Source organism: Dryas octopetala, chromosome 1, assembly GCF_963921425.1.
Source record: "Dryas octopetala chromosome 1, drDryOcto1.1, whole genome shotgun sequence".
Lineage (NCBI taxonomy): Eukaryota > Viridiplantae > Streptophyta > Magnoliopsida > Rosales > Rosaceae > Dryas > Dryas octopetala.
The window spans coordinates 1,840,100-1,862,896 of NC_141366.1; the positions used below are offsets into that span (position 1 = coordinate 1,840,100).

The following is a 22,797-nucleotide window of genomic DNA, read 5'->3' on the forward strand; positions in this document are numbered from 1 at the left end:
GCAGTTGAAAGTGTTTCTTGAGAAAGCACCTGTCAGGTGCTTCTCAAAAAACCCCTTAAAAGTGCTTTTATAACTCAAAAGCACTTCTAATTATTTTTGCCAAACGCTATCAAAAGCGCTTTTACTAATTTGAAAGCGCTTTTGACAATTTTAAAAGCAGTGCCAAACGGACAAAATCAGTGTATAATTGAGGTGCTTACAAAATTAGAGATAATTTGCTCTAATTATATTAAAGAAAAAACCAATCAAGTGTTGGTGTTCATGACAGCATCATTAGCATAATGATCCTTAAGCAACCACGGCACTAGTGACACTAACGTACATAGCCACTGTATTCCATCACCGCCAACGCTGACGTGTCAAAATACCAGTGGTTTTATTTCACACACTGAATTGTGGTGGCTCCACAGCAGATCAAAACAGGAAAAAGTTGACATCTTCGTGCAGACGTTTACCTACCCGCCTCGCTTCACCTACTCCCAGCTCAAAAACCCCCACGCCCCCCTCACTCTCCGTTAGTTACATCTAACGCCGTCAAAGTCCACCATCCACCCACGCCTTTACGGCCTTCACCCACCCCCAACATGACCACACAATTCACCTAACGTGCGCGGGTCGTCAATCTCACGGCCTATAAAATCCCAATCCCAATCCCAACCTACACCCAAAACCACCTCACTGACTCACTCATCACACCCACAACTCCCTTCCATTTTGCTTGCCGCACCCACCGCCGCAATGGATCTCCTCCTCTTGGAGAAGACTCTACTAGCTCTCTTCTTGGCCGTGGTCTTAGCCATAACCATCTCCAAGCTACGCGGCAAGAAATTCAAACTCCCTCCGGGTCCCATACCCGTACCCGTATTTGGAAACTGGCTCCAAGTCGGTGACGATTTAAACCACCGAAATCTGACCGACATGGCTAAAAAATTCGGCGACATGTTCTTGCTCCGAATGGGCCAACGCAACCTGGTGGTCGTGTCATCCCCCGACCTGGCCAAAGAGGTGCTCCACACCCAGGGGGTGGAATTCGGGTCCCGGACCCGAAACGTGGTGTTCGACATCTTCACGGGCAAGGGGCAAGACATGGTGTTCACGGTGTACGGCGAGCACTGGCGGAAGATGCGGCGAATCATGACCGTCCCTTTTTTCACGAACAAGGTGGTGCAGCAGTACAGGGAGGGTTGGGAGATGGAGGCCGCGGCGGTTGTGGAGGACGTGAAGAAGAACCCGGAGGCGGCGACCAATGGGACGGTGCTGAGGAGGCGGCTGCAGCTTATGATGTACAACAACATGTACCGGATCATGTTCGATAGAAGGTTCGAGAGCGAGGACGACCCCCTCTTTGTCAAGCTCAAGGGCTTGAATGGAGAGAGGAGTCGCTTGGCTCAGAGCTTTGATTATAATTATGGCGATTTTATTCCCATTTTGAGGCCCTTTTTGAGAGGTTACTTGAAGATCTGCAAGGAGGTTAAGGAGAGGAGGCTTCAGCTCTTCAAGGACTATTTTGTTGATGAAAGGAAGTAAGTTCATTTTTTTTCTTTTTCTGGGTTAATTATTAATACGGATAATAAAAATTGATGAAACAGTTGATAAATATATATACACTAAACATGGAAACAAAATCTTTTAAAATTTGAAAATTTAAAATATTAGATTTGGATTTTAGTGGTAGAGCACTTTACCCGTCACCTACATGCCATGTTGAAACTGATTTTTTGTTGTTGTCCTTTTTCAGTTTTAATATATGAAGTTTTAATGATTAATCATGTCATATTAGTTGCATGACCCTGTCGGGCCCGTCCTAAGGAATAATGGAGAAAATTTATTTTTCTTGTATCATGAAAATTTTGTTGTTTTGACTTTCTAGCTATGCCTATGCGTGTGAATGCTTTTGAATTTTACAAAAATATAGAATGAGAATATTTAAAGGGTTTCTTTAATCTAAATAATATTTATTTTTTATTTAATTTGTGAACAGGAAGCTTTCAAGCACAAAGAGTACAAGCAATGAAGGGTTGAAGTGTGCGATAGACCATATTTTGGACGCGCAGCAGAAGGGAGAGATCAACGAGGACAACGTCCTTTACATTGTTGAGAACATTAACGTTGCCGGTAAGTGGCCCCCACAATCAAACATGAAACATGAAACTTGAACTTTTACTAATAGAGAATCAGAGATTGCAATTACACCTAAAAATAGAATGAACAGTTCCTTCTCTAGCTCTAACAAAAAAATCAAATCTTTATAAAGAAAAACCTATATATAACGGGTTATACACCCTATACTTTCATAATAAGTAGCCACCTCATTAGCATGTGAAGAGATATTATGATATTATAAATTTATACACCCGTTACAATAAATATAAACAAATAACAAGTTTTTAACCAAATAGATGAACAAATAAATTAACATCAACCTTTTATAGGATTGCATGATAAGTCTTGTATGGAAATATTATCTTGGTTAATGTACTATGGTTAAGTCAATTTTTGTTAAAATTATGGTTTATATTGACAGTCACATGTGTGACCAGAAAACATTACTCAATTTTGTTTCTTAATTATTCCTGAGCGAGAGGTATAATGGGGAACACAAAATAACGGTCTCCGTTATACAAATACGTGTGCAAAAATCACAATCCTTTATGCATTAACGATTTATAATGGCAAGCCTACAAGTTAGGTGGCCTCTGTTACTGATTTTATTGTGTGGGTCGGGTCATCTTTACTCCTATAATAAATTCAATTGAATCATTCTGTGGGTTGGGTATTCCTATGCTAGTGGCTAGTGGCCAGTGGTTTGACATGGGGGATGCCCTGATGGAGGCCACGTGAGCATACATACTGTTTTAAGGGTCCAAAGTCTACTCTTTAAGTTAGACGGTTAGACGGTTAGACCAAACAAGTCAGATTTTGAGGATATACTTTTTGAACTAATAATTTTTAAAATAATAATAATAATAATAATTTACTTTCTTGTGAACAATGATATATCAACCCAAACCATTGGTTGTCCGGCACTTTCTTTTTCAAATTTTTTGCATATTCTAATGGACTTCCTTGTAATGATAGAAACCCACTTATCCTCTATTTCAACTTCATATTCTAATTCGGCACTCTTTCTTCTCGCCAACCCCTGACATTGACATGCCAGCATGGTTGGTCATGATGGAAATCGCCATCTTGCAAAGTTGTAATGGATAATATTTTCCAAAGTTTATTCGAGAACACAATGTTTAGGTTGTTAGACAGTAAATCTGAACTACGAAAGAATTAATTTAATTAATAATAATTCACGGTTTGAAAAACTTAATTGGGGTATTTATATTTGTGCTAAAAGATGTGCTATACATTTTTCAGCAATTGAAACGACACTATGGTCAATTGAGTGGGGCATTGCGGAGCTTGTGAACCACCCTGAAATCCAGAAGAAGCTGAGGGATGAGCTTGACACAGTGCTCGGACGCGGTGTTCAAATCACAGAACCTGACACTTACAAACTACCATACCTTCAGGCTGTGATCAAAGAGACTCTAAGGCTTCGCATGGCAATTCCCCTCCTTGTCCCCCACATGAATCTCCACGATGCAAAGCTTGGCGGCTATGACATTCCGGCTGAAAGCAAGATCTTGGTCAATGCATGGTGGCTGGCAAACAACCCTGCCCTCTGGAAGAAGCCTGAAGAGTTCAGACCTGAGAGGTTCTTGGAGGAAGAGTCAAAGGTTGAGGCCAATGGTAATGACTTCAGGTACCTTCCCTTTGGTGTTGGGAGAAGAAGCTGTCCTGGGATTATTTTGGCACTGCCAATTCTTGGGATTACTTTGGGACGTATGGTCCAGAACTTTGAGCTCTTGCCTCCTCCAGGACAGTCCAAGCTGGACACCACAGAGAAAGGTGGCCAATTCAGCCTGCACATATTGAAGCACTCCACCATTGTTCTAAAGCCAAGGTCATAAGTTAATATGATATGTGTGGTGGTGGGAAGATTTTGAATCTGTGAGAATGAGTCAAAAGTAGTGGGATGAATATGGTATGTGGGGTGTAACAATGTAAATCTCTCTATGAACTTTAATTAATGGATGTTTTTAAAACTTTGCAATAAGGCTTCATTTTCTCAATCTCTATCATGATTTCAAAGTTTTGGTCTGTGTCCACCATCACCACCAACTCTCCCATGTGCTTAAATTTGAACCATAGACTATCTGCCATATCACATTTCCTTTGCCCACCTACCCAACCAATTGATTCTCCTTTAAGAAAAACAATACCAACCCAATTGAAAGGTAGAAGAGAGATCACGTAATTTTGTACTCATCCAGACCACAGAGTGCATGTGGATTGAGTTATCCTCAATTAATGCATGACCTAATAACAGAGTTGAGCTTCTCAAATATGGTTTCCCCATCTTTGAGGAAGTGTTACTGTGCTAACAGCTTTTGTTGGCAAATTGTCTGTGGATAAATCCACATGGACTTAATGACCAATCACAGACCAACACGTGGCACACCATGTCCCATTTTTGCTCTGACTTTTCAATGGTCAACTTGATCAGACTCAGCCATCTATGTCATCATCTCAGCTTAGCAATGCCAACAGCATGTACATATGAGATCGGCTCTTACCTCCGGGTTACCCATGTCTGATCCGAACTGACATTGAGATCCACCAGAAATTCGAGAGATCATCTTTTTCGGATACCATCAGTTCGGCTCGGATTTGGAGATCATCTTTCTCCAGTCACATCTCAACCATTAAACATTCTATTAGAACCGGATCATCTCGACCATTGGTTCGGCTCGGCCCGGCCCAATGACCGATTATGATCAGAATCGCTTTGACAATCTTGTCACCACCGGATCATCTCGAACATTGGTTCGGCTCGGCTCGGCCCAATGACCGGTCATGATTGGACTCGCTTTGACAATCTTGTCACCACAGGATCATCTCGACCATTGATTCGGCTCGGCCCGGCCCAATGACCGATCACGGTCGGACTCGCTTTGACAAATCTTGTCACCACCGGATCATCTCGACCGACTTGCTCTGACAAATCTTGTCACCACCGGATTATCTCGACCATTGGTTCGGCTCGGCCCAGCCCAATGACCGAGCACGATCAGACTTGCTTTGACAATTTTGTCATCACCGAATCATCTCAACCATTTGGTTCGGCTCGGCCTAGGAACTGCCTCCTGTCGATCCGAACCAATCAACACTTTCTCTACACTTGGAGAAATCCATCATGGAGTGGACACCCGGTTCGGCTCGGCCTTTGGTGATCATCCTCTCAAATTCTAGTCACAGCCAACTACGACTTGAAGAGATCACTACCTACCGGATTGGCTCGGCCGGCTTGTCCATGTCCGATCCGATCCGATCACACATGGGTTTCATGTCTACACATGAGAACATGTGTTCGGATCGGCTCGGCTTCCCACCGCCATTCTAAAGAAGATCACGTTGGGACGAACCGCCATACTCAAGTGCACCTGACAGGACTCTCTGACAGATGAGACTTCCTAGCTCACAGTTATGACTATTGGGGCATCCCACTTTATCTTATATCCTTGCATTCAATGCAGCATTGAATGTAAAGATGGTGAGTAGCTGTGCATGCCACTATTCATGACCGAACGCGTGGCCTCTTCTCAACCATTCACTCTCATGCAGGTAACTTACTCCTCACCATTTTCTTTGCCTATATAAGCTGCCTTATGTGCACAAAAAGGAGAGGGTAATGCACAACTTCACTCACCAAAAAGCCTATAAGAATATTCCCTACTTGCTAAGAATAAACCCAAGAGATCTTACCTTGTTCTTCCTCATTCTCCCAAGTTCATCACATGTTCTTCCTTGTTCTTACACAAACACCTCCAAATACACATCACTGACTTCATCATCGAAGCGTATTTGGCTGGTATCACACCGGTCCATCTCCTTTAATCTTGTGTTCGTGCAGAAAGATCTCGGTTCAACCTCCACTTCATCATCCAGCAGGGTTTCAGATCAGCCAGATCATCCCTTCTAAGTTGTTGCATTTCTCTTACGGAAATTTACATCAACACAAATAATTAACTAAAATCCCATATCTATTTCATTCCAATCCTCTTTGTAACTGGGTGGTAAACTTCACATCACTATAAACTCCATCAGAAAAATTATACCTGTAAAGGGTCTCTACTCTCTAAAGGCCTCAAAGCACCCAAACTTCTAAAATCAGACGGTGCATAAAGAGGTGATGCAGAAATTTTGTAGAGGCACCGTAGATTAGCCAATTCATAGTGTCTCCTATAAATTCAAGAACGTTCAAGTGCTGATTAGAATCCATCAAGCATTGAATTCAAATCCTTTCTTTATCTTTGATCATCTTTATTTTGTAACCAAAGTTGTTCATTAGGAATTTTAATATTAAATTAAATCTAGAGATATCAGCCGATTTATATCATGCACTTTCCATAAACCACTTTCCCTAAACATATCAGCCCAAAGTCCATCATTTCTTCCGAGGAGCCTCCAAACTTTTAAGTTTTTCACCAAGAGTTCGATTCATACTCCAATTTCTCTTAATTCAGTGTTTACTCAACAAGAAATTCCTTGATTTTAATCCAGAGTGCTGCAGATATACACGCAGATATACCCATTTCTCATTTTTATTTTTACATTCCATCAACACATTTAACAGTATTTCCTTGATCTCCTTTACACTGACATTAGAGGATACAGAACTTGGAAATTTCTAGTTTGTGGTTCTTAAAAATTCTTATATCAATTTATAGTCTACGAACCATCACCGAGGGATTTGCACACCAAATTACATTTGAGGCATCATCATTTTTTCCTAAACAACAATGCCCTGCCATTTTTAACAGATTATTTGACATTAAGTTAGGAAATTTTTTTTGAGTAATTCGATTTTGAAATTAACAAAGACAAATAATAAAAAAAATGGTGAAAATAATGATTTCATCAAAGCCAATATAAACCGATCTTAAAAGCTCCAAGTTTTGCTTGATGGTTTTTATAAAAGCGGCCATCAAGCAGAAGAAAAGTTCTCTTCTATTTGTGTGATTTTAAAAATAGAAGAAAAGTGGCCAATTTAGTCTCTTTCTCTTCCAAATCTCAGCCACCAAAGGCATCAAATTTCAAGTTCTTAGCGACGATATAAAAAAATAAGTGACATCAAGAACAGAAAAAATGTCGGTCGTTACCAGGCCCTCAAATCAAATCAAGAATCAGAGAGAGCAGACATGCGGACCCTTGTATTCAATTTCTGTGCACACTACCATGCTACCTTCATCATTTTATCATCCAGAGCATCGGCTTATTGTGCACAGATCTAACCCTAACACATATATCAAACAAAATAAAAAAACGAAAACAAGAACAAAATATATTGCATGCATTGAATCAAACATTCGAATGTTAAAATGAAAACGAAAACAACAAAACCAAAATAACGAAGAAATCGAATAACGTTTGCAGAACAACGCTCAGCCGCAAGAAGGTGAAGCTCATTATGCTCTAATTCCTCTATTTATAAGTGATTGGGGAGGCCTGTTAGGGTTTATGCGCTCTTGAGGTCGTTTAAATTACAAAAAGACCACTTTTATTTGCCTTAATTAACGGAACTGCCCTTAGGCTCAGTTTTGCGTTACTCCTTTGGAAATTGTGGGCTTCATTACGGGCCCGAGTTCACCGACGTAGGATCCAATTTCGTTGGGCCTTGTATTTGGGTACTACTGAAACTTTTACAATGACTGAATATGGTTTTTTTTTTTTTGAAACATTGTAATTGAGTACATGAGACAGCCATGAAAGGCCATCTTCAATTCATACAGTAAAATTAGCAAAACGATGTGTTGTCTGATTACAAACACGTGGTACATAGCTCAATTAATGAACTATTGTCATATTTTGATTGATTGGTCTGACCCCATATATATGCTATAGTTTACAACCCATATTGCCGCTTAAGTTGCAAGGCAAAAGCATAGATCTTGTGAGGGTGAGGAAGTGAGTTGGACACACTATCCCTCTCCATGCACCTTCTGGCCCAAGCAACAAACTTGGGACACTCAGCCTCTATGCTGAAATTCCCACAGGTCTCAAAGGTATAGAACCAGCTTGTAATGGGTACAAGCACCACATCCACAAACCCAAAGTCTTCCCCTCCAAAATAAAGCTTGTCCCCAAGTTCACCTTCCATGGTTTTTAAGCCTTCCACAAATTCCTTCTTTACTGCCTCTTGTTCTTCCCCTTTTAACTTCCACAGTCTCTTGCCAAGGCTGTACATCTGCTTATTGCATAGACCATGCACAAACTATATTAGAATAAGTTTGTAAAATATCATATCTATGGTAGTTAGATTGTAAAATATCATATCTATGGTAGATGAACATTAATGTTACTCATCTTCGATCAATATGTGAGAGCTTGAGAGAGAGAGAGAGAATTATATATATAATACAAACCTTTTTGTCAATGTAGTCAGCCCAAAACCTTGCTTGGGATCGTTGATGAGGGTGAGAGCGGAGCAGGGGAGATTTGTGACTCCAAACCTCATCAATGTAGTGGAGGATGATGAGGGATTCAGAAATGGGTTTTCCATTGTGAATCAGAACCGGGATCATCTTGTGAACCGGGTTCATCTCCAGAAGCAAAGGGCTTTTGTCTGACCACAAGTTCTCCTCCCTCAATTCATATTCGATGCCTTTCTCAGCCAAAGCGACCTTCACTCTCATCGCATAAGAGCTTGGCCAGAAATCCAAAAGCACCACTTTGTCCTCCATTAATTAATGTTGCCTCTGAATTGCAGACTTAAATGCAGTAATTATCAACCAGTTTACTAGCTAGCTAGTAGCTAGAGATATACAACGTACTCTGTCATTGGAAAAAACTGAGACTTTGGGAGTGTATTATAGCTGCTAGTTACAACCTGTGACGTCATTGCTTAGGTATCAATTACTTCTATATATACTTCTCTCATCATAATAAAAAAAGAAAGATATACAACACCATCATCCAATTAATGTGAATGGAATTTGCCAAGAGATAGTCAAAATGGAGTTGCATGCTTTACGAAAAGCCTAATTTTTTGCTATTTGTATTGTACAAGATCCCATAACTTTTATGTAATACGGAAGTCTATACATATAATACTTTTTTTTTGCTTTTGAAATTAAACATATATAATACTTGAATTAATATACACATAATGAGTATTAGGATTATATTGAGTAATTTTTTAAAATATAAATTCTGTCTCCTATTAAAAAATGGAAAGCCACAAGAATTACCTATTATACACATTAATGAAAAAAAAACAAAATAATAGAGTGCAAGTCTTGCACGTATTTGTCAGTCAATGAAACTTGGTAGCTAGCCACAGATATGTCCCCATAAAATGTTAAATTTGACAATATATTTAATTGATTTTATAAGTTTATGAAGTGTTTATCCACTTGCCCACTTACCTAGGAGGCTAGGAGAGGTCCTCCAGAGACCAGAGACCAGAGACCACTGTATTTATTGCAATTAAGAAACCATTGAGCTCAGGGTTATCCAATTTTTTATATTTTTTTCCCTTTAATAATCATCTCATATATCACATTTTCAGAAAATATTAATTTGAAGTATGATTTTATTTGGGCTCAGGTACCGGCCCTCGCACTTGCTGAGCCCAGCCCAATACCCGTTACGTTTCGTGGGACCGTGTCTTTTCATTGAAAACGCGCCAAAATTAATTTGTTAAATCCAGAATTTGCGGCAAGCTAATAATAACGGTCCGCTCCGAGCCTCAATACGAAGAGTCACCACCAACATCACCTTCATTTTTCTTTCTAAATCAAAAGGCAGGATCTCCAATTTGTAGAACAAACAAGTACTGACTCGGTGCTCTGTAAGCGATTCCGAGTTTTACAGGTAAACTTTTGCTCAGATGGATGAGTGAGTGTGTAACTGTTGCGCTATTTCAACCTCTCTCTCTCTCTCTCTCTCTCTCTCTCTCTCTTCTAGGTTTGAGTTTGATAAAATTCGGAAACTGAAACACGAAGCTAGGAAGAGTTCTTCGGGATTCAAATTTCAACCGTAGCTCGAATAGTAAGCTACCTCCCACTCTCTCTCTGAGGTTGTTCCTGTTTTTCTTTTTCCTTTTAGTTTTTTTTTTTTTCCGTCAAAATCTTTTCTTTAAATGGATTAGCTGTAAAGCCTGTAATCGAATTGAAATTGCATTTTTAATTTCAAATTTTAAATCTCTCTGTTTGTTTTGCGTGGATTGTAACCGTTGATTGGCTTAATTTCATGATTATTATTTTCCTTCTCATTTTTTTTATTCCGAGCCTTTGGTACTTTCCACAAACAATGCTTCACAAACAATGCTTCAGATAATTCTGAATGTTCCATTGTAATCCTTAGGAGTGAAATTTCAGATCGCCTCTCCAAAATGTTGCAATGGATGGGAGGATCGAGGCGGAAAGTGACAACTGTAAGTGTCATTTGAATTTGAATTTTATGGTATGAGTAGGCTACTCAATCTTTTATTTGTATGTTTATAGGGCTGTAGTTTGTTTGACAAACCCTGCAATTGTTTGTTTCAATTAGTAACTCAAATATATTCAATTAACTTTGCTACTTTTCGTATTTCAATGATAAAAAAAAGTTTTATGTGACAGTTTCCATCTATGGTATATTACTAAAATGTATATGCTAGATTCTACTACATGAATAACCATCCTGTTCTAATTTTCAATTGTTCATAGCAAATGCTGGATTAGAAAAAGTCATGTTGAAATTTTGTTCTGACATGTTATCATTTGTTTTATACATGATACCTCTTGATTGCACCGGGGAAACTTCAGTCGAGGAAGTCTACACAGAATAGGTATAAGAAAATTTTCTTTTTCAATACAAATTTTTGCATTCAATTGTGATAAGAATTTACATCACAGATGTAGAACTAGTACCTTGGAAGATAAAATTAAATGGTTAGTTTGTGACCCTTTTGCTATTGAATAGTATATACATTTTTTGTGCTTTTGAAGTAATTGGCCTCCTTCCAAGAAGAATAATACTGTTGAGCTTATAGCTTTTAAGTTTAGATGTTGTTAGATGCAGCAGATCTACATGTTCTGACCGTTCTTTAATTGCCAAGGCAAAAGCAATACTTTGAACAAAGAAAGCGACAACAACAGCATGAGCAGCAAATAACTGGGTTAGAGAGCTATACAGATGGAATAAACATATCTGGGCAACATCACAAAGAACGTCGGTCGTTGGATATTCTCAGTTTTCTAAACTTGTCAGCAGTTTCTCAAGAACACAAATCTGGTTGCCCCAATGGTGAGTTTCTAATATTTTAAAATTTCAGAAAGTCACTGGGAGCACTTGTCATTTCTCTCCTGCAATGTCGAGAGTTGTTGAGAATTAAAAATTAAGGTATGATGTGAATCAGAATGTTTTGTCATTTAAGTGCGGATCAGATGTGTAATCTGTTGAATCTATGAGATAGAAATTTACTGAAACTTCTAAAATTGTCAACTTGTGTATTGTGACCAATAAGTTCTGGCTTTTCTGCAAAAAACTTTGCGCTCTGAAATAAACCATTGAGATGATAGTTTTTCCTGTTTTTTTTCCTTTAATTTTTCTTCCAACGGGTTCTTTTAAATAAATGAGGTTCGTTTTCCTCCATTTGTTACCTTTTCAACCATATAAGGAGGGGAGGACCTAGAAGTCAATGCTTCAAGAATGAAGTGTGGTATCACAAAGGATTCACTAACAATACCTTCAAAGATGGTTGCTCCTCCCAACTCTGTTGCTTTTAGCAAAGCAAGTATGTTTTCTTTCTTTTTCTCAACCCTGCTGTGTGGTATCTGCTTAACGTTTCAGGGCTCTTCTCCCCTCCTTCCCTTCCCTCCACCCAGTTTGTTATCTGACCCATCTTTCTGAACTTGTTAAGTGGATCTTTTAATGGGTTATGGCTATATGCTGAAACAGGCGCTGAATCCGGCTTCCAAGTGGAAACTGCATCTCCAAAAAAGTGAGCTATGTGTGTGTGCAGGCACATACTTGTTGTAGAATAATGAATGTCATAATCATCCCACCCACTCACACTCATATCTCAGTCAACTTATTGCAAAGCCTTATTTTTACTTGTAACTGACTAAATGAGCACAAGCTAGTTGTGTACATAGTTGCTTCTATAAATGTTTTTTTTGCTAGAGTGCATTTTGTCCTGTGGAGTGTTGATATATTTTTTGCATCACAGGGTTATCTTTAGTGCTCCTGATAATCACAACAAGTCTTTCAATGAAATTAATTCTAAATCAGATAACTGGGGGACAGCTACCGAGCAGCGTAAGTAGAAAATAGTATCCAATACAGTCTTGAACTTTCGTACTTTCCATGCATCTTTTCTTATGTCTTAGCTTGCCCAAAGAGCTTATAAGTTGGTTGTCCTAGAACTTTGGTTATAGTGCACTGAAAGTCACTTCCTTGCAGCATTTCTTGTCATTATATATACCTCTCTGAGTATTGAAGTTTCTTTTAGAAACTTGTTTCCTTCTGTTTCAGAGTATTCTTTACCTGATTTTTTTGGCGATGATGGGATGAATGACTATGTTGAAGGAAGTCCAGTACATGAAGCTCATGTTGCATTTTCAGTTGAAGGTATGGTTCTGTTACTCATTTTATATGTCTTCTCATGCATCATTGTTATCTCAGAAGGTGTTCTAACTTGTATTGTTTCTTTACTGTTAAAGAAAAAGAGAAACAAAAACAAAGATTTTTTTTTTTTTAAGTTGTTTGTCAAACAATTGACATGATGTAATTTCAAATCCTTCTTACTGAAGCTTTTGGGTCCATGAGAAATAGTATCTACTGTTTTTTTATTAAACATTGATAAATATCTTCACTGCCTTTTCTTGCCATCAGGTTTGGGTAAAGTGGGAATGGAAACACCAGTCCATTCACCAAAACAGCCTGGAAGGTAACCATTCCTAACTATTATTCAGTCAGCGAATGCTTTTTTGGAAAAAACAAAAACTTTTATGGGAAGTTAACGTTGTTGCAACTTAGGAGTTAGGACACCACACTTCTTGTAGAAGTCAAATATCTTTATCCTCCATGAAATGGATCATTCACCAATTTCACGGAAAGCTTTTACTTAAATACAGCAGAAATGTTATAGCCATGAGGCCCATGCTGATACCTTGGTGTCAAACTGAGGACTCTAAAAGAAGATTCTAACTACATCTGTACAAATTACTTAAATTTGTGTGATTATAATAGAACCGTCTCCTATGATTGCTCCTCGCCGTTGAATGCTGCAAGGCAACGAAACTCATTCAAGAATCATAAGCATCTGGATGACCTGGAAGTTGAAGTGGTGAGGGGCATCATTAATTGGATTTCTTTTGTATAATTTTAACTATTCCATAAACTGTACCTTTAAGTGGCTTACTGGTACAATAATTATTATCATTTTTTTGTTTATTCCTTCTCCCTGATATATTAACCCTTGTTTATAATCTTTTTGCATGTGTTCCTTCAAAAGTTTTCATGTCAAAAGGGCTACTATGCTACCTTCTTATGTCTTTGGGCATAAATTAGTATATTCTAGGAATATCTTGGGTTGTGATACGTCATTTAATAACTGTGGACATCAGTGCATTTGTGCATGAAGAATAAATAACCACTAGTTTGATGCATCCAGAGTACTAACATTCCTCAAGCCTAGAATCCCAGGGTTCTCTTTGATTATGGATTATAACATCTATACAAACTAATACATTATATAATATGTAATAACTAGCACCATCTTGAGTTTAACCTTCATTTTTCCCTAACATGGAAATTGCGATGAGAGACGCTAGCAGAGATCTTGACTCTTGAGCATCTTGTTCATGCAGAATCTTTCAGTATATGGTGTGGTTCATGCTGCTTCAATAAATTTGATCTGTTATACCTCAGAATGGTGTACACATTAATCTAGATGAAATTTCTTGTTTTCTCAGTCCAAGTAGTTGTTATTTGTTAACTCTCTTCAATTCACTAAACTAAATATGTTGTAGGCTGTAAAGCTGCAAAGTTTTTACATTTGTTTTGTTACCTATGTTTAAGACTTAAGAGGCTGATTGATGTGATGCTAAATGCAGGATGCAATGATGCAAGATATCAATATGCCCTTAAGTAACAGTGCTTTAGAGTTCTCTACAGACTTAATGGATTCATTCAGTAATTCAAAGAAAAAATTATCCACTTTCAGAGACTGCTCACAATATGATGGCCGTCACAGCAGTAAATTAGATAGCTATAATGGACGCAGAATCTTTGACAATGCTGAATATAGCAGCAAAGATAAATGGGATGGTAGATTAACTATCTTCATAATATTCTACTTATGGTTATTTCCTTCTAATAGGGGTCAAATATAGGCATGATATGTCATTTTAAATCTCTACCAGGTACGTCTAGCTTTCCAGATGAAAACTCTTTTGACGAATGGAAACATGATTTATCATGGAAGAACTGGCCAAGTCAAATGAACTGTGGTTCTGTCGATAACTTGATGCACGGAACGCATGAGATGCCAGATTTTTCTTTTGAAGGACCCTTTTCACCGATGAGGTGTTTTGTTAAGTCTTTACTTTTTTATTTTCTTTGTTTCGAGAAATTATTCTATATCATCTTAATTAGATTGTTGCATCTGGGCAGGTTTGATACGAAAATAACAGACAAATTCAACATCATAGGTGCTCTGTCTCAAACTCTCAATTTAACTATGCCTGTAGAACTCTTTAACTGGTGTATGTGTACAAATATAAATTATCCTAAATTGTTTTTAATTCGTCCATCTGCATGATATGGTAGGATTAGTTTGTGACCGTTTCTTAGACCATCTTATTAAAGGTGTATACGCAAATGTTTTGCCAACAATGTCATATCTTAATTATATATGGAATGGAATTGTTTGCTTTCATCAGTGGCTTTGTTTGTGTTGGCTTTTGTTTTGATGCTTTGCTCACTTCTCTCTAACAGAGTCGCCTTCATTCTCCAAGCACCAAACATCAGAAAATGATCATGATTTTGTGATTTCCAGTGGGGCAAGGTACGCATACTGAGTGAGCTAGCTTTCTATCAGTAATGTACACGTACACTCAAGAGTTGTGTCTTGGTGTGATGGTAGACCCCATACAGTAGGAAGGAACTTTGATTTTGGAGGTGTAACCAGCCAACCAGATTGGTCTTGCTTTGTGACTGACTATGAAAGGGATAATTTGAGCTTGCTGAGGTAATGAGTGGCTTTCTTTTATTTCACGTGGCTCTCCTTTTTTTGGCCCCGGCTCTTACTCTTACTCATATGTGTCGTTGCCTTCTGTGTCTTTTGGCAGTGAGGAGTCATGCTCATCAAGTGCGGGTATATCTATTGATTGAAAATATGAGATGATTCAAAATTAGTTTCTGTTAATACCAATATTACAATCTTCTTTCAGTAAACCTAAAATGCTCTTTTTCCAACATTTGATGTCAGTGAGGGTCAATGCAACTGATAATTCACTGTCAAAGTCATCCAGAAAACAGAGCAAGAGAAGCCATGGCAATGCATATGCTGGCCCTGAATACAAGTATCAAGTGAATATGACTTCTACAAAAAAGACACAGGACAAAAGCAGGGATGTTGTTCAACCAGAGATTATTGCACATGGATCAGGAAAATGTACAAATATGTCAAATTCATCAAAGTTAACACCATCCCATCACTCAAACTCTCCTTTCCTGGAAAAGTTAACCCCCACCGGCAAATGGTTGTCTGAGCAACAATATATGCCGGTTGATATAAATTCAGGTTCCAGTTCTTTCCATCAAAATTCAGAGACAAACTGTCCATCAGCAGACTCTGAGCCTTTGTCTGGAGAACCTTTTGGTGCAATTCCGGTCCCAGAATTACATTTTGATCCCAGATCTTCTTTTAAACAATGTGAACCTGTTGTAAGTTCACCTTCTGGCAGTTTTATCTCTGAGAAGTCTGCATTTCACGACTCTCCTATAACCTCTAAGATTGGGTTTGGACCAACAAAACCAGATTTTTTCCCTTATTCTCATTGCAAGACACCATCTCCTGCTTCATCAGCGCAGGAAAGTGTTAGCAAAGAGGAGGCAAGAAAAGGAAAATTTAAGCCCAGTGAAAAATCTAAGCTGGAGGAAGAAAATTGTATTCTGAATGACACCTTGTTCACGGAAAACAAAGATGCAATTGGTGCTTTTACATCAAAGAACAAGAATGGTGAATGTAAGGAATCAAAAGATGCAGCTCCAGGATGGAAGGAAAGTGTAAAGCCAACCTATTTTCCTGAATGTGCAGAGGAGACGTCGTCGTCTCTGAAATCTCCAGACAAATTCAAAAGCATAATAGTTGAAAAAGAGTATGTTGCACAAACATAGAAGTATTTCTCTCCCTCAAGTTCTTATGTTTGATTCCCCGACTCTAAGTCTTAAAAACTATTCTATATTTGTACTAAGAGGATTTCCATTGTTGCCAGAGCTCACCATGATTCTGAAATTCCTCTTCCATGTCAAAATCGGAGCAATGGTATGCATTTAGTCTTCTTAAATTTCTTGAACCTGCCTTTTATATCTCATTATGTAATTGTAAGGTTGATTAGAAAATGTTTGTTTAGTTTTTCAATTATTTTCAGACTAACATGCTCCGTTAACTTGTTAATACAGAAACTGGACCTCAGGAATGCGAGGAAGAGAGTAAAAAACAAAGTGATTTTGTTGGCTCATCTTGTCAGGTGACGATGCTTCAGAGCTATGTTCTTCAGTTTCTTTGTGTGCAGAAGGTATTGAAGGAGGCAGCTGCACATACCGGCATGAAGAAGATATAACACCTTCGTCATGCCTAACAGATGTGGGGATTCTTTTCAATCAAACCACATTCCCTTTGTTAATATCATTTTCATTTGTGTCATGGCTTTTGCACCCTGCACATCCACATATGTTTCAGGAGGTGATTTTGTAACTGCCTAAAAATTGCACAGGTCTAGTAGGTCTGCAGTAGTTTGGAACTTTCCGTGCTACCGGAAATGTTATCCAATTTGTGAATAGGTCAATGAAAACTCTCACACAGGTAACAGAAAGAAGCAAAAGGCACAAAATATGCTTAAATTTAAATCTGTTGTATGTGGGAACAATTAAATAAAAACAGGATCACAATCGGATGATAATACGAAATCAAAAATGGTTACAATGCATCAAATAGGTTTTAAGTATTGATACGTATTGATTGCTGTTAGCTTTTTGGCATTACTTTTCTTGTATTAGTCCTTCTCTCTTGGCGAAAATCATCTTCCCATACAAACCATCCCTTCATCAGTAGGGTTTCCAAGCTTCGTTAAATGACATCTCAGTTTCTTAACATCTGATTGCCGAAGAGGCTTCAGCAAGAACTCCTGAGCTCCTTCCTCAAGGCACCTATTCAGTTCAAGAAATTTTAGGTATCAATAAAACGCTAAAAATGTCCTCAACATTTGGAGTAAAAAAGAAGGGAAAAATAAATTGGGATTTCTAGTGCAAGTGAGTTACTTCTCAATTCGAGTAGGTATGTGCTCAGATGATACAACAACCACTGGTATCTCCTTCACTGTTGGTGATTCCTGTTTACAGAGAGATTAATTGGCTTAGTTAGATTAGTCAGAAGTATATCTATTCATGGTTTACAGTACATGGCATGTTACTTGTTGAAGTCATGTTTACAGATATGAAAATCAATGCAAATTTTCAGCATAAAATAGTTACATTACCTTGATTTTTTTCAGTAGCTCATACCCTGTCATTCCTGGCATACAGTAATCAGTGATTATCATGTTTACCTTTGAAACCTGTAAAGAAAGATGCACATAAAAATTAATATTTCTGGTTTTCTTTATAGCGTTTCTAGAATACTAGACTTATTATCAAGTTTTGACTATAGCAGAGTCGAAGAAAGCACTTACGGTGTTAGCAAAGTTTTGTTGCCCATCTGCCAGACCCAACAGCTCCAATGCTCCATGTGCGTTCTCTGCGGTAGTCACTGCCAAAAGTATATAATTAGTTCTTCTTTTGTAAGAAATAATTGTTAAACTTAATGAAATTCATGTTTTTCTATGAATGCAGAGATTAATCTTGCGTGCATACCTTTGTAAGAAAAGGTATGTTTTGTAAGAAAAGAAAATTAACAGGAAAAGTATATGTGAGATCGAGGAACATGATAGTAATACATACCTTTGCATGCAGAGTTGGTGAGTAATTTTTCAATGATTTTGCGGTCAATAAAACTATCATCAACAGCCAAAACATGTGGTACTTCCTTTTCATTACTATCCAACCCCATTGATATTGCTAAAGAAGAAGAAGCAGCAGCAGCCGCCATTAATCTCTAATAATCTGTGAAATCCCAAACAAACATACCCACCCAGGAAACCAGAAGAAACAGAGCAAAGGGTATAGCAGAACAAAGTGTGGGGCATATAAATTCATAGTGTATGTATATATAACCAAAGTGGGCATACAAAATGAGGGAAAAAAATCAATGAGTCACAGATATTTTGCATCTTTTTAGGAGTTTGTGATATGATATCGATGATGAACATCGACGGAAGGAAGGAAATTGAAGACGGCGTCTTCGAATTACGATCTGTTCCGATCCTTGGTAATCCTTTCAGATCAGTCATTTGAGATTGTGATAATATCCACTCCAGCTCATCAAGATTTGGTTCCTCCATCGTCTTAGCTACTTTGCTATTTACTAATATATATATGTATATATTTACGTAAATTTACGAATATTACATAATAACACGTGTACAATAAAACTATACATATGGGAATGAGATCTACATGGATATTCTATGTGGATTGCTCTTTAATTATTTTTTAAGAAAATAATGATTGAGAAAAATTTAATAGTAGAATAGAAAATGAGATTATTATTTTTAAAGGTGCATTGATTTTAACTACTAAATTTCAATAACTTTTTTGTGTAGGTATCAAAATTAATAAATAGTATTATAGATTATGTACTAGTTGAAAAGTCAAACAAAATAATAAAGTAAAAGGTATTATAATTTACAAATATTACATCACATACCACTACAATAAAAAAAAATAAAAAAAATATTAATTCACAAATATTACATTAATTATACATTTATACTATATTGTATTAAAAAAAAAATCAATCCAATCACAACTTAACTGTGACTGTCTTGGTAAATTGAAAGAGACAACTTACCCCACTATACTATATATTATTTTGAGTAAAAGTATTGTTTTGACATCTATTTATAATATATTGTAGTATAATTTTTCTAAAAAAAATTCAATTAAGTTCTAATTTAACTGTGACTGTTTCACAACTTAGATGTGACTGTCGTTCAATCACAACTAAATTTGAAGTTGTAAGTGTCGTACAGTTACAACTAAATGTGAAGTTGAGACTACATTAACAAATTTTCAAGATAATATAAAAGTCTCAAGAACAATTTTGTCAAAACCTTATAAATTTTAACTAACACTCATTATATGTGGGCCAAAGGACAAAAATGTCAAATGGAAAAGGCTCAAATCAAATGGGCCAACATATTTGTGACATAATCTAAAAAACTACATTTAAATTTGGTAATTCAATTGAAATATTATATAATCTTCATGCTATACCAAAAAATTATTGGAATTTGATATTTAATCCTAATTTTCTATATTTTTAATCATATTTCTATAATATTTTTGGAAACAATTATATCGAATATTAAAAATTGAATTTTTTTTTTATATATTGTAAAATGTCATCAGAGTGACTAAATTAAAGGTTCGCATAGAAATACAACAATCAAGCTTAATTAGATTAATTAAGATAATGAATATATACGAAGCGTATATTTTTTTCATCAACAAAAGATATACGAATATGTTTAAGAAATAGCATACAATTCATATGATTGATATATGTAAAGGCTGTCCTAAGAATTTTGCCAATTTAAGATTAGAAAGTCTACAATCTGGATGAGTATTCACAATCACTTCTTACTCTTTTTTTTTTTTTTTTTGGAAATCTTTATTGGCATAATATTTTTAACCGCAATAATTTTCGTGGCCTGCAAGCACTGAATCAAAGCTTTGATTAATCAAATATTTTTAGCGGCTAAACGCCTAAACTCAACATCAATGATTTGCCTCCAATTATATTTGAATTCCTTGAGGTATGGTTGGGCTGAACACCATTGATGAGCCTACCATTATTTGGGCCCCAGAATTGGGCTGAGCCTACTGATGTGAACCAAGCAAGACTTGGGCTCAAAGTCATCGTGCTGGCATGCCGCGTCGTATGCGGCTCATCTCACAAGCATAACATAAACATAGACCATAAAGTTGGTTTATATCATTAATTAATTGATATGAGATTTGGCTTCTTGATGTGAAGCATGATCTGTGACGCTGTTTGACCAAAAAAATAAAAAAAGATCTGTGACGCTCAGAAGTTAGAAGCATCATCATATCATAAAATGACTAACAAAGAGAAATAATTAATTTTTCTCAGAAAAACTTTGCAATTTATAAAGTCAATATAAATTACCAACTTTTACTATAAAAAAAATAATAATAATAGTTTACCAACTAACTAATAGTCTACTAGTATTCTCTTCACGATAAATTATCTTATAAGCATAAGAAATGTGAACATACATAAATATGAGAAAGGATCTTAGACCTAGGCATTGATTCAGTGGGTCGGTTTGGGACCTAGACCGCCGGTTACCCAAGGGCTTTAGTTTGTGGTAAAAAACTTAGCTATGTATAACATAATGTGGATAATAATTAAGTTTTGGAAAGTTTTAAAATCACATGTTCCACATTTTTAGATAAAAAATAACATATTCGGTGATTAGGGATTAATTATGTGCTATTCTATAAAATATTTAAAAATATTAAAATTTTGTTTCAAATGATTTACGAGTAGGGTAGTCTCTTGATAGCTGCTGAAGGAGATTTGCTGGAGGCGGTAAAAATTTTGGCACAGATACATTGTATTTCTTTTTTTGGCCACAGAAAATGCAATAAAGACTATAAAGTGACTCATTATTCATTAACAATGCTAATTGCTAAATATGCATTGTCATGCCAAAAAGATACACTTCCAGATGAAGGGCCTGAGTGGTTTCCTACTTTATATTCCAACTTATAGCGATTATCCTTGAAGAAAGCTTAGAATGTAAATAAAGTCCATCTTCTAAAAAAAGTTTAGAATGAAAGACCAATACTACCCTTTTTAACGTGACAACATTTTATTTGTTTTCATGCAAATATTAATTATAAATATATTAATACACCCTTATTATATAAGAATTGATAAATTAAATTAATATATGCAATAATCTTTGAAATACAGGGCAATTGGTTGTGGGACAAAATTTAAAAAACTACTGTATCATAAAAAGAAAAAAAGAGAGACAATGAGTGAATCATACAACACAAGAAATTTACGGGTTTTGAGAAAAAAAACTTACCTATAATAGAGATATAGGCTCCGTTTAGGATTGCAGTGGAGGATCCAAAAACTGATGTGAATGACAATTCTCAATCACCTACAACAGTTTTGGTGTTTGGTAAAAAAGTAAAAAACTACTTTTTCCCACAATTTTCAACTCCCCACAACAAAAACAGAAAACAGGTTTCTAGGTGCTTTTGAAAGCTACAGTGACTCACAACAACAATGAATATTTTATTTTACCCATAATACACTCATTGATTTCTATGATTTTTATTTGTTTATTTTAAATTAAAAAATATGTCTATTGTTAGTTATATTTTATATTGTGATAATTAATTATGATATTTTATTTATAGGATTAAAATTATAATATACCTAAAAAAATAATAGGCATACTTATTTAATAATGTTGTTTTTAAAAAAATTAATGCTAATAAAAATTTGTAGTCAAAAATTTCAAAAATAAGTAAAAACACATATTATTTTTACCAAACAAATAAGTGAAATGCACTTTCAGCATCATGTCCATTTTAGTAATTATACACAGTTACAACATTTTTATATTAACATTTACCAAACACTTTGATATTGTTTTTTGTACTCACAACACTTTTGAAAACATAGTTTACCAAACACTCAACTGCTTTAATTTACAGTTGACTTTACTTCACAATTGTTTCACTTCACAATTGTTTTTTCTCACAGCAATACCAAACTGGCCCATAGTCTAACTTGGCATCTCAATAGATAACTTATGTCTTAAAATTGGAGAAATTTTTATATGATGAAGTATAAAAGTATAGGTGACATCATATTATTAATTGGATTGAGATACCAAATTAACTATATTTATGTTGCAGAGAAGTTTCTCTCGACTTTGAGAACTAATAATGGAAGAAAATTACAAAGAGTATTCAATCATTAATGAACACAAAGTCAATTATGGAAGGAGCACCCAAATGAGACATTTTACGCCACGAAAAATTATTGTGAATAATTGTAATACCAAGTGACATGTTGCGTGGTATATCAATTCACTCAAATTATAATAGTTTGTAATTTTTAAGAATATTATTTAGGGTTAGAATTTTAGTTATTATGAGTGTGTACAAGAGGGCTTTATTATTTATACAATTATACATCTCATATAATATAATACTTAAAAATAATAATAACGATGAATGATGATAGACACGAGGGAGGCATGATGCAAGGTGAGTGCAACCTGCGGTGATTGGAGAAGTGTCATCTTCCTCAACATCCAGTTG

The 22,797-nt window shown here is 36.3% G+C and overlaps 4 protein-coding genes and 1 non-coding gene across 6 annotated transcripts; 2 read left to right on the plus strand and 3 right to left on the minus strand.

Moving 5' to 3' along the window:
- The first annotated feature begins 652 nt into the window (after positions 1–652).
- C4H (cinnamate-4-hydroxylase) lies at positions 653–4,108 on the plus strand. Its single transcript, XM_086230191.1, has 3 exons — positions 653–1,523; positions 1,982–2,115; positions 3,367–4,108. The coding sequence occupies exons 1-3, from the start codon at positions 739–741 to the stop codon at positions 3,960–3,962; spliced, it is 1,515 nt and encodes a 504-aa protein (XP_086086317.1). The 5' UTR covers positions 653–738; the 3' UTR covers positions 3,963–4,108.
- A 3,090-nt stretch (positions 4,109–7,198) lies between these two features.
- On the minus strand, positions 7,199–7,305 carry LOC147296237 (small nucleolar RNA snoR100). The gene has a single exon (XR_015120101.1). It is a non-coding gene; the product is annotated as a small nucleolar RNA snoR100 (small nucleolar RNA).
- Positions 7,306–7,741: 436 nt separating this feature from the next.
- On the minus strand, positions 7,742–8,858 carry LOC147296238 (putative glutathione S-transferase parA). Its single transcript, XM_086230217.1, has 2 exons — positions 8,478–8,858; positions 7,742–8,299 (listed from the first exon to the last, which is right to left on the minus strand). The coding sequence occupies exons 1-2, from the start codon at positions 8,793–8,795 to the stop codon at positions 7,958–7,960; spliced, it is 660 nt and encodes a 219-aa protein (XP_086086343.1). The 5' UTR covers positions 8,796–8,858; the 3' UTR covers positions 7,742–7,957.
- A 1,589-nt stretch (positions 8,859–10,447) lies between these two features.
- Positions 10,448–16,889, plus strand: LOC147296239 (uncharacterized). 2 transcript variants are annotated; one of them, XM_086241694.1, is made up of 18 exons: positions 10,448–10,489; positions 10,863–10,885; positions 11,156–11,343; positions 11,717–11,833; positions 11,998–12,040; positions 12,269–12,357; positions 12,541–12,669; positions 12,934–12,988; positions 13,291–13,387; positions 14,157–14,370; positions 14,466–14,628; positions 14,716–14,753; positions 15,040–15,109; positions 15,188–15,292; positions 15,393–15,418; positions 15,533–16,424; positions 16,542–16,591; positions 16,729–16,889. In XM_086241694.1, the coding sequence occupies exons 1-18, from the start codon at positions 10,448–10,450 to the stop codon at positions 16,887–16,889; spliced, it is 2,502 nt and encodes an 833-aa protein (XP_086097820.1). The 2 variants fall into 2 exon arrangements, with proteins under 2 accessions (XP_086097820.1, XP_086097824.1); XM_086241698.1 differs by having other exon boundaries at positions 12,574–12,669; positions 15,233–15,292.
- A 261-nt stretch (positions 16,890–17,150) lies between these two features.
- On the minus strand, positions 17,151–18,745 carry LOC147296240 (two-component response regulator ARR17-like). Its single transcript, XM_086241705.1, has 5 exons — positions 18,265–18,745; positions 17,997–18,073; positions 17,805–17,882; positions 17,587–17,657; positions 17,151–17,475 (listed from the first exon to the last, which is right to left on the minus strand). Exons 1-5 carry the CDS (start codon positions 18,410–18,412, stop codon positions 17,346–17,348), a joined length of 504 nt encoding a protein of 167 aa, XP_086097831.1. The 5' UTR covers positions 18,413–18,745; the 3' UTR covers positions 17,151–17,345.
- Between the last annotated feature and the right edge of the window lie 4,052 nt (positions 18,746–22,797).

Excerpts from the sequence above, each read along its gene's own strand:
- C4H (XM_086230191.1), top strand. The coding sequence starts at position 739 with ATGGATCTCCTCCTCTTGGAGAAGACTCTACTAGCTCTCTTCTTGGCC. Across the intron at positions 1,524-1,981 it reads TATTTTGTTGATGAAAGGAA|GAAGCTTTCAAGCACAAAGA; the intron begins GTAAGTTCATTT and ends ATTTGTGAACAG. Across the intron at positions 2,116-3,366 it reads TGAGAACATTAACGTTGCCG|CAATTGAAACGACACTATGG; the intron begins GTAAGTGGCCCC and ends TACATTTTTCAG.
- LOC147296238 (XM_086230217.1), bottom strand. The coding sequence starts at position 8,795 with ATGGAGGACAAAGTGGTGCTTTTGGATTTCTGGCCAAGCTCTTATGCG. Across the intron at positions 8,300-8,477 it reads CTGACTACATTGACAAAAAG|ATGTACAGCCTTGGCAAGAG; the intron begins GTTTGTATTATA and ends TGCAATAAGCAG.
- LOC147296239 (XM_086241694.1), top strand. The coding sequence starts at position 10,448 with ATGTTGCAATGGATGGGAGGATCGAGGCGGAAAGTGACAACT. Across the intron at positions 10,886-11,155 it reads AGGAAGTCTACACAGAATAG|GCAAAAGCAATACTTTGAAC; the intron begins GTATAAGAAAAT and ends TTAATTGCCAAG. Across the intron at positions 14,629-14,715 it reads GGACCCTTTTCACCGATGAG|GTTTGATACGAAAATAACAG; the intron begins GTGTTTTGTTAA and ends GCATCTGGGCAG.
- LOC147296240 (XM_086241705.1), bottom strand. The coding sequence starts at position 18,412 with ATGGCGGCTGCTGCTGCTTCTTCTTCTTTAGCAATATCAATGGGGTTG. Across the intron at positions 17,883-17,996 it reads AACAAAACTTTGCTAACACC|GTTTCAAAGGTAAACATGAT; the intron begins GTAAGTGCTTTC and ends CTTTCTTTACAG. Across the intron at positions 17,658-17,804 it reads AGCTACTGAAAAAAATCAAG|GAATCACCAACAGTGAAGGA; the intron begins GTAATGTAACTA and ends CTCTGTAAACAG.